Raw genomic sequence first — 10,863 nt, 5'->3', positions numbered from 1 at the left:
TTTGGTTCGTTGTCACTCCACACCGCAAGCAAAGTTTTCCCAATGATTTAAAGGTGCTTTTTGTCATTATCCCCAAAAGCTTTCACCACCAGGGGGCAGCGTTTTACCAGCAGGTGTGTTTTTAGCTGTATCCCCATTTTCTCACAGACTTGACCTTTTACTTTGGTCGTCATTTTAAATAAAATTGTTCTTAACGACTTACTAGGTTAATTAAAGGTTTCCCTCAGGGACTGCACCATCATGTGGTAAGAGCTGGTATTACGTTAACACCCAGCCCAGCTAGCGTTCAGCTTGAGTTTACATCTCTTCAACACAACATATAAAGTCATACTGGCCATTTATTCGCCTAAAAACGAAGCAACTTTAAACGCAGGGATATCCAAAAAGCACCTGCAATCCTCGGCTGAACGTCTGGCAGTGTTGTTGCTTCCCTCCACTCAGATCTGCACAAGTTTTCCAGAAATTTCTTATCCTCAGAAATAAACATCTATATGGTAGGACAACATCTGCCTCAGCCAGTCAGTGTTCATGACAACACCCCTGTTATAAAAAGCTGCTGAGGATCGTCTTTGTGGCTTCTTAGCTCGTTCATTTGTACCATTTACCTGTCATGTGATAAACATCTGAGTAGGGATGGGTACCGGTATGGCAGCAGCGTTCTTCTCTGCATGAGTAGCTTAATGTTGTCCGTGTGTAATTTACGTTAAGTAGGCTAACCACATTATTACATTAATGCATGTAAGGTGAACTAGCAAACACCGTCGTAGTTACGTGGCTGTCTTCTTGTTTGATGGCAGATACTCCCTTCACCCTGGCCAAAAAGGCTAAAATGACCAAAGAAAAAGTGGGAAACAGCTGAACATGAGAGGGTTTAAGTTTGTGTTTTTTCCATTATTTAAGCACTGCTTCCAGCCAAGAGTGATGCCATATATGCCCCATAGCTGCAGAAAAGGCTAACATTGTTATCTTTTTACAAAAAAAAACAGCTGAACATGAGAGGTTTTTGGACCAATTTTGTGTTCTCCATTCTTTAAGTACCGGTTTGAGCACCGGCACCATTTCAAAAGTACCGGTTTGGCACCGGTATCGGATAAAACCTAAACGATACCCATCCCTACATCTGAGTATAGCTTTTAATTGGAGGTTAATGGAATTTGTTAAGTCATCCATGCAGCACACAGACGCCTACATGAAGACTCCACGTTGCTGTGGTGCATCTGAGCATCCTAACGCATGAATGTGTACTCAGGAAAAACACGCATGATGGATTCGTCCATCATTTAAACCAAACACTAAACCTTCAGTTTTCCTCTGACTCAGAAACATGATGACGTGAAGACATTTGAATATCATCATGCAGCTCAAACTGATCTTTGAATTGGCTTTTTGTTTTTTATTTGTTGACATGGCATCACAAACATTGATTGGCTGAGGCAAATGCTGGTCTCAGAACACCAACCAGTTACCATCAGAACCAAAAAACAATCAAATATTATTTATTATATGTAATAAAATAAAAAGTCAGAGTTTGTAGTTTTGGTCCTGCTGCTGCTGCAGCTGAACGTTTGGCATTGAAGTAGCTTATTCTGGATTCAACGTTTTTAGCAGGAATTCAAAGAATGAAGGTTGGTCGAAGGATGAAACACGAACGGAAAGTGGACGAGGACCAAGTCCAGCTTTGGTCCTCAGACAGAAGTCCAAACAGAAAAGGTGCTTTTGTGCGAAAGTGTTTTGAGTTTACTAAAGTAATATTTAATACAGGACAAACGGGGCAGAACAGGTGGACTTTCTAAAAGCTGCCAAACAAAGTCACAAAAAATGTGAAGTCGAGAAGCGTCAAAGACAAAAAGTCTAAAAGGGAGAAAGTGTCAGTGTTTCTCTGGCGTCTGGAGACAAGTCTTTGCTCTGAGGACAATCTTCACCCGAGACACCAGCCCATCAGCTGAGTTTGTGATCAGATGTTTTACTGAGGTGTGTTCGTTTTTATCATCACGATTTGGAAACAGTTTGTTTTATTTGTTTAGTTTTTTTAACATAGACAGTAAAAATCTGTCCAACGGACGTCACATTCAGACGGAGCTGAGCTTCACTAGCCCCCTGACCGAGTCCTCGTGTAGAGCGTCCTGACTGGCAGGGTCGTACAGGGCAACGGGGGAGGGGATGGCAGGGTGGGGTTGGTGGTGGAGGTGCAGGTGGGCGGGGCAGGGCAGGGCACCCTGTGGCGTGGCACATGGCGTCTCCTCCGGACTCACAAAGTGGTGGTGGTGATGGTGGTGATGGAGGTGCAGGTGGTGGTGACAGCGGGAGTCGACAGCAGCGTCCCTCAGCGTCAGGACATCGCCTCCGCAGGATGGCAGGGACGGCTGGGCAGGGGCCAGGTAGGCGCAGGGGCCCCCCAGAGTGGTGGTCTTACCTGGCAGCGGGGCCAGCACGACGGGGTCGCTGTGCAGCAGAGGCGTGGTGGCAGCCTGCAGCACAAACTTAGTGCTCTGGATGCACTGATCCTGATCACACTGAGAGACATTCAACACCATAAAACTTTATTTACAACACATTCACCTGAATGGCCACAAAAGCTGCTCAAGTTTCCAGGATGAGTGAAAAGACCGAAACCAGCGCATCATCAGGGCTGAGCCCCCTGCTGGACCCAAGAAAGAATGCAGCTTTAAGCCAGGCCATCTTTAAATGAACAATCAGAGGTTTCGATGTTTACGTCATTCTGATCAGTTCATTCTGATCAATTTTGGAAGTTTAACATGTGCTGTATAATAATTAAAATAATTAAAATAAAGTCACATTTTACTGTTTTTTACTTATTTTTATCCCCTTTAACCTTTTATTATCAGTTTGTTTTATGTTACACCAGCCAAACAGCTTTAGCTTCTTTTCTACACCCAAGAAACGTAAAGAAAAGCAAAAATCTACATTCAAACAGTTTTGAATACGTGCGTTTCAGATCCTTATGATGATTTTTCTCTGTGACGCATCAGTAACGGGCAGTATGACGGCGTCCTTCACCTACCATGTTGCTGTGGAGCTGAGTGGAGGCATAGCTGCTGTTGCTGGTGCCATTGGACTGGGAGACGGTCTGCGGCGTGCCGGACTGGATCAGACCTCTCCTGTCAATCAGACTGATAAAGAAGAATCACAAACAATCATATTCTGAGGAAATCAAAACCAGTAAAGAGACCAGGGGATCAGTTCAGCCTGGCCAGAAACGCACATCCCCGCCCTCCTGGGGGCCAAAACTGGCTTCAGGATCAAGTAATATCCTGTTTCTGGGGGGGTGGGGGAGCCTAGGCTAGAACATGAAGTTGAGAGACGTTGGGTCAAACACCCGGTCCAACATCATCCAGGCGACCTCGATCTGGGAGATTCAGCTAAATAAATCAGTCTGTGGCTGCAGGAAAAGTGAGTTTGACCTGAAACGTGTGTTTGTTTGTTTGTGAGCGTGCAGATGGACGCCGCCACCTGTCGCCCTGTAAGCAGGTGGAGTCGACATGTTCAAACGCTGCGAGCAGCCAGCCGTGAGTAAACAAGCAGACTGTATAATGAGGCTCCATATGCTCATCATCCTTTTACTTTGAAAATCCTCCTTGCATATCCTCCCAGAGGCAGCTCGCTGTTACACATCATCATCATTATTAATATTAATATTAAAGCTGGTGCCTCGTCAGAGAGCTCCTGCTGACCCGTCTGGACGCATCATCAGAGCCTCGTCTCCTCAGTCTGTGACCTCAGAGGACGAAACAACACGGACACAGAGGAAAACCCTTCATCACTGTTTTCTTTTCACAGTTTTCTCTTTAACTGAATCTCCACAGAGGCACCGGGCTGCAAACACCAACACTTCTCTACACAACATTCTTCACTGACTGTTTAAAACACTCGAGACTCTTTTCAGTTGGATTCATTCAATAAACGATGTTTAGTAAATAAGAGGCGTCCTTCAGAGCTGATCAACGATCAAACCTGAAAAACCTGAAAAAATGTGAAAATATTACAAAACATTTTTCCTGGAGATAATTTCAAAAACATTCACAAAGATTAACGACAACAAAAACAGAAATTTCATTTGCAAAAACAAACAGTCATTTTTTTAAAAGCAGCCGGATCACAGAGCGACTGAGAGACAAGAAAAGCTTCTGGCCGGCCGATCGACGTTTCCTTTGAGAGCTCCTGAAGAATGAAATTTACAGTCCGTGCACATCGCAGGGATCTGATCACTCAAGCTGCACACAGATACTTTCTGCTGCTCGGCTTAATTTTTTTCTTTTATCTAATTCTGTGTTGGACTAACTGTTTGCTGCTCTCTGTATGGATTAGTCCTGAATTAGGATATTAATGCAATCCTGTTCAAAGGATGAGTGATTTTAGTGCTAACCGTCGTGTCTTTTGGGGCTTACTGCAAAAATTCTCTGAAGAGTGCTCTGCAGGCCTGACTTAGTCCTGATTTCACCGGTTCATTTATTTCATTTAGACCACAAATCAGATCTTAGTCCTGCTAAGTGCTGAAGTCAGGTACTAGCATTCCTGACTGTAACCCTGATTAGTTTATTCTGTTTGGCTTTAACTTCAGTGATGAATGCAGTCCTGAGCTAATGTTAAATGATTTCTACTTTTAGTTCCAACTTTAGTCTGGAATCAGTTTGATTCTGTTCAGATTATTTAATCTCTTAATCCTGTTTTTTGATTGTTTAGCTTTAAATTCACAGCAGACAGACCTGATGTTAGCCCTGAAGTCAATAGAAGCTCATTGACCAGAGGTGAAATGATCAACAGCACAGAGAATAAAAGAAGGCGAGTATGCAGTATATATATCAGATAATTAAAAGCACTGGGATGCGGTCTGTGTCTGTTCCTGCGCTTAGTTAGAAACCAAAGCTCCGCCCATAAAAGCTTAACTTTGTGCTGAGCAAGACGTCATCGATCAGCTGCTTTGACAAACCGATAAAAAGTATCAGCAGCGTGTCGCAGAGTCCCAGCCCAGGTCTCCCGCTGTAATGATGATATACGGCAGGTGGGATGGAAACATAGGAGCTCATGGAAGCGGCGAGGAGGCGGTAACGATGAAGGAGAGCCATCGCTCGGCCGCTCTGATCGTTCTTTTGATTAATTCTGTGCAGAAGACGAGCCGACAGTCAGCTGAGAGACGGGAAGCCGTGAGGGCTGTAATTACTCTGCGCAAGGTCTCAGCTGAAGACTGTCCTCGTTAAACACAGAAACTTGGCGTCTGCGGAGAGGAGGGGGAAGAAGAGAGACCGCCTGAAGCACCTTTATGTTCAGAGACCGGCAGAGCGAAACATCAGCAGCTTCAGCAGGAGCAGCAAGGCAAAGTTTTCAGGCGTAAACCAAGAAAGAAAAGCTTGTTTGTTTCTTGGAGCTCCGACTTCCAGGAACAAACAACTGAGGCTGCAAAGCTCCAGCCATCGAATCCAACAACACGGCTGTTTGTTTATTACTGAAGTCATTTCAATCCTGACCTCAGTTCAACTTTAAGCACAGATTACAGTGATTACAGGTCATTTCTAAATACAATGCAAAGTACTCCAGATTTTTTATTCCCAATTTTAGCTCAAAGTAAAGTCCTGAAGAACTCTCTTTAGTCCTGACTTTAGTTCTAAGCTTGGTGCTTAATTTAGTCATGGTTTCAGTGCTGATTTTAGTTCAAATGTTAATCCTGTTTTTAGTCCTAACTGTAGTCTAAATTTGAGCCCTGTTTTAGGACTAATGTCAGTGCACTTAAGTCTTTTATAATCCTGATCTATTTAATCCTTCTTAGACCGGGATTCATTTCATGTATTCCTGAAAACTATCAGTCGGTCCTGATTTTAGTAACACCTTCAGTGATCAGTGCAGAGCTCATGCTGGATTTCAGACTTTGATCAGTTTCACCTCAGAGCAGCCCAGAGTTACTCCTACTCTCAATTCTTCATTTAATCTCCTTTAGCCCTGCACATAACTCTCTGTATTCCTGGTTTTAGTCCTGATTATAAGCACAGAGTCTAGTGCTGTTTTTAGAGCTGGTTACTGACCTGGGAGGTAGAGGTCCACAGAGGGCAGCACAGCAGTTGGTCAGGATGTTCCCGTAGCTGTACGGGTTGTAGTTATCCTTCCCTCGTTTGGTGGACCAGGACCCTTTAATCTGGACCAGACAAGAGTATCAGAAACATCGTAGGCCTTTTTCACGTTTAAGTCCTCGAACCTCAGGTATACTCACGTCCTCGTTGGTGGTCTGGTTGGAGCTGATCAGGTAGGTGTGGAAGCCTGACAGGCCGACAATGGACCAAATGGAGAAGAAACACACCACCACCTCCAGGACGGTGCAGAGCAGGGTCAAGGACTGACTCGGGTCTTTGGATGGGGGATAAAGTGGAGCTACGGGAGGATTTCTGTGCGTCTGCATTAACGAACTGAAGTGATTTTATTTGCAGTAAAAACTGAAAATGGCAGAAACAGAAGATTTACTGTTTCTGGTGTGACAGGGTCAGCGAATTTGACCTTGGCAATACATTGTGGGACATATTGACCAGTGGTCACAGCTGATGGTGACAGCAACAGACGGATTGATTTTGGAAGGAAGCCGTATGAGGGGTAATTAACGCCCGGGTTTGATTTTCTGTGGCGGCTGCAGGCAGACTCTACTCTTTATTTCTCCAACAAAACTGGAAAAATCACAACTGAGAAGCCGGAAGAACAATTACTATAAGAAACACAAACTAACCTGATGTTAAATGTGATGCACGTCAGTGATGGAGGACCGGCTGGTGTCTTTATGGCTGCGCACCAAATGAATCAGACTGTAGATGCTTGAGGAGGTGAACGTGGCCATGACTGTGCTGATATTACAGAACCAAAACTAAATGCTTGCAATCATTTATGGAAAATGTAAAATGACTAAAGAGTTCGAGTGCGTCCAAACCTTCCTGTAATACGAGGCATGTTTAAGTTCACAGTCTTCAAATGGAACCTGTTTTTATTTTTCTATGAAACTATCTGAATGTATCCTCCATCAGCTCCTTACACACTTACGATGGAAAAGCACCGAGTGCTGCCCCTCAACAGGCTTCCAGAGGCTAGTAGAGAGTGGGCTGTCAGGGGGAGGAGCTACAACAGCTTGTTTCAGACAGAGGATGGTCTGAAGGGCTGCACCAAGATGGAGTAAAAGAAGGAGGAGGAATATTTTGCATGTGAATAATTGAAAGTTGTTTTCAGAATAAAAAGGAGCTGAAACTGTCCATGGGGAAGGATATCTGGCTGGGCTGTCTTTGAGCGCGCCCAGGAAACCCGTCTGGTTCGATCCTGCAGAACACAGAGAGAGAAAACCATCATCTGGGCTGAAGTGTTCAGTTCTCACTGCCTACAGTCTTGTTCTCATTATCAAGAACATTACAGCATCCAATCATTAAAGAGCCCTGAAACAGAGCCCGACTGAATGCTCTGTTTCAATGTGACCAGGTAGAAACATCTACGTGTCTTTATTTTCTACGTCCACATGAATACATTTCTGGGCTCAGTCGCTGCTGCGGATCTTCCTCTGCCTTGGTGTCAACCAACCCTCTGTTTTCCTGTGTATAGTGCATTTATGTTTGGGTGCGTCAGTGAGGATAGGCAACAACTGCTTATTCGGTCGTCATCTTAAAGATGTAAACTGCTGAAAACAGATTGCTGATGTCACAGCTCCCTGCATTTATATCAAAGTCACAACAGCCAAAAACAGAAAACCAGCGGCGCAGCCCTCAGAGGAAGCTGCGTCTTCATCTCAGCCAGTCTGCCAGTCATTAGTTTCAGACGGCGGCAGCTCGAGGCTTCGGGTTCCTGACGGTTTGGACCTGCAGGGCAGGAAAAAAACATCCGCAGCCTAAGTGCAAAATTAGGTCAGAGACAGAGAGAAATCAGCAGGCGCTTTTAGATCCAGAAACACAAAGTCAATGATCTGTGCTACAGTTCCTCCCAGGCAGCAACCAGTTTATGTGGATTTCCACAAAAACAGGAAAGAAGAGAATTCCACAAACATGGTTTCACAATCAAACATCTTTGTCGTCAAACAGGGATGAAGCTTAGCCTGAGAAACACCCACAGCAAAAAGACCACCAGGCAAGATTCAAACAAGGAAAATCACAATTAAGATCTGGACTAATCTTAATTTAAAGACTCACAAAACCAACACGAGACCCACAACACTGAAACAAGTCCGAGAACTCCTGCAAGGCCAGAATCAAAGTCACGACTAAACAAATACTGGCACTAACCTGAGGACCCGGAGTGAGACAAGAGGGACCAACGAGAATGAATCTATGATGAGACGACTGAACCTATTCAGACTGTTTGAGTCTATACGAGCCAGAAACAGAGACGGCAAAGAGAAGAACGACCTTTGGGTCAAAGTGAGGAAACGTTTAAATCAGCTGGTGAGTTTCTTCCAACAGGACTTTGATCTGCAGCTTTCTGAGCATAAAAAACTGGCCCAGTCTGTCTGACTCGCATTGATCAGCCTGTCAATCACAGGACAGTGGGTGGGGCTGAAGGTCACTGATGGGTGAGTTACATTACACAGATTAGAAACCGTTGCAGAGACGCAGCGCTCGCTGGTCAACTGACCTCTTCCTGAACACTTCCTGATAGCTCTGCATATCCTGTCATCGTCAGCACAACAACAAAACCGCGTGCCCAGATATTTTATTTTATTTACTGTGGAGAATGATGATTACTTTCCTGTCTGATGGTTTTCTTCGGTTTCACTTGGTCACCAGGATCGTCTCTAAAAAGAACTTTGCTTTGGTTTGATCAGAGTCTTTATTTTGTCCACGTTTCTGCTTCTTCTCCTTTTTTCTCTGAAATATTTTCTCAGTTTTTACTTCCTGCCAAAAAGTATCAGAGGAGCTTCTATAAATAAAGTTTTTATGTCGTCTGAGCGCAAACATGCACGAATCTCTGCAGAACATTAACCTGACTAACAGAACTATGGTCGATGTAGAGACCACAGAGGAAAATGTGTGCGGGGGCGGTGCCGTTACTCACTGAGGATGACGTGTGTGATGACGAAGGCGAAGATGAAGACAGTGAGGAGTGACAGGGAGAGGATAAACAGGTAGAAAAAGCGATAATTCCTCCGCCCGACGCAGTTCCCCACCCACGGACAGTGATGGTCGAAGCGCTCTGTGGGAGGAAAATCATCAGAAAGTCTGATTTCATGTTTAATTTAAAGCTGGAATCAAGCAGCACAGCCAGCAGCTTTAGCACTGAGCTAAGGCTGTGACACACAGGGAGACATGCACTGACCCACACAGTTGTCGCACAGGCTGCAGTGCGATGCTCGGGGCGGCCTGAAGATCTTACAGGTGAAGCAGTATTTCAGCTTGACCGCCTGCCCGTTGATGAGAACCTCTCGGGTCCGAGGAGGCGGCCTGGAGCATCCTGCAGAGTCTGAAAGCGCGCAGCAGATGGGTAATGTGACGACCCCGTACAGAGAGGCAGCCCGTGACATTTCGCCCTGACCTTTCAGATTCAGAACGGAATTATTTTTATTTTCTTTTTCAGTAAATCTGGAGTTTTGTTCTTCTTTCTAAGATAAAATCAGCTGATTTCACTCACACAGGAATGTATTTGGGCCTTTGTGGGGCCATCATTCTCATTAGTTTAATACCTTCCCGAGACCTTAATGGAAGTTTTTCCTTCCCACTGTCACCAAGTGCTCGCTCAAAGGGAGTCGTCTGATCGTGGGGCTTTCCTCTGTATATTGTAGGACCTTTACCTTCAATATAAAACACTTTGAGACGACTGCTGCTGTGATTTGGTGCTTTGTTAACAGGACCTGAACAGTGTGCGACAGAAACAAGTGTGGGAGCCTTCAAACAGACTGTTAAAAGTCTGTCCCAAAGTGAGGATCTCACTTAATGCCCTCGTTTTCCAAACCAGTGTCCTAACTGGGCAGCAGTGGTCGCTCTTACTGATGACGCACATGTTTGATTTGGCAAAGATTTTATGCTGAATGGCTTTCCTGAAGCAACCCTCACTGGGACCAGCCTGTGGCCCTGCCTGGGAATTTCGAAGAAAATGGCCCCATTTTATGCAAAAAAACAAAACCAAACATGTTCCTCTCAGAAATGGGCCCACTTTTGACGATGCAACTGTCTTTCTCCATAAAGCAAAAGTTAAAAAATAATTCTGACTTTCCAAAAAATATCCCTGCCTTCCAGAAATGTCCTCATAGAGACTGAACCAAACACAAGTCCCCACAAAGACAGCTGTGCAGCAACACACACATAAAATTATACAAAATTATGAAATGCCTTTAAGTGTTTTTTAAATGATTTTCTGTGATGTTCCTGTAAATGTGCCAGAAAACCAAAAACCAGGAGCTAAAAGTGTCTAAAAGGGTTTAAAGATCAACGCCGTCTCTGTAAACAGTTGTTAAATTCACCTTTTTATTTTTCATATTGTAAAATTTTAAAGACTTCACCTTTGGTTTTTTTCCTGAAAAAGGATGTTAGGATGTTGTTTTAAGTTGTGCGTCACAGAAAACACTCCTGACCTCTCTTTCTATTTCCATCCTTCCCTCATATTTCTCACACACTGAGCTGAGCGAGTTTTGCAGGCGATGCCTAAGTTTGGTTGTTCTGCGAGCACAGCGGCGGCATGCTGACCGGCTGCAGATTCTGGATCCAGCATGAAGGAAAAAAGTAAATAAATCAACCCAGAAAATTTAATAAAAGGCTTCTAAAAATATACAAGAGCTTCAGTTTCTGTGGAAACGCCTGAGACAGAGACGAGAGTGGAGACATGTGACTGAGCGCACACACACACAGACAGACAGACAGACACACACACACACACACACACAGACAGACAGACAGACAGACA

The 10,863-nt window shown here is 44.5% G+C and overlaps 1 protein-coding gene across 1 annotated transcript in view; it reads right to left on the bottom strand.

Annotated features, from left to right (window-relative positions):
* Positions 1–1,048: 1,048 nt before the first annotated feature.
* zdhhc14 (zinc finger DHHC-type palmitoyltransferase 14) overlaps positions 1,049–10,863 on the bottom strand; it is a 17,389-nt gene continuing 7,574 nt past the window's right edge. Inside the window, exons 3-9 of the mRNA XM_005937642.2 lie at positions 9,283–9,426; positions 9,022–9,159; positions 7,254–7,302; positions 6,221–6,323; positions 6,036–6,145; positions 3,023–3,131; positions 1,049–2,513 (exon numbers count right to left, since the gene is read on the bottom strand). Of these exons, the coding sequence (XP_005937704.1) occupies positions 2,070–2,513; positions 3,023–3,131; positions 6,036–6,145; positions 6,221–6,323; positions 7,254–7,302; positions 9,022–9,159; positions 9,283–9,426 (1,097 nt within the window). The 3' untranslated portion in view covers positions 1,049–2,069. The remainder of the gene's footprint in view (positions 2,514–3,022; positions 3,132–6,035; positions 6,146–6,220; positions 6,324–7,253; positions 7,303–9,021; positions 9,160–9,282; positions 9,427–10,863) is intronic.

Source organism: Haplochromis burtoni, unplaced genomic scaffold (assembly GCF_018398535.1).
Source record: "Haplochromis burtoni strain Fernald_Lab_line unplaced genomic scaffold, NCSU_Asbu1 Contig_232, whole genome shotgun sequence".
NCBI classification, from domain to species: domain Eukaryota; kingdom Metazoa; phylum Chordata; class Actinopteri; order Cichliformes; family Cichlidae; genus Haplochromis; species Haplochromis burtoni.
Note: the sequence above shows the minus strand (reverse complement) of the source record. Positions and strands in the feature narration are given on the sequence as shown.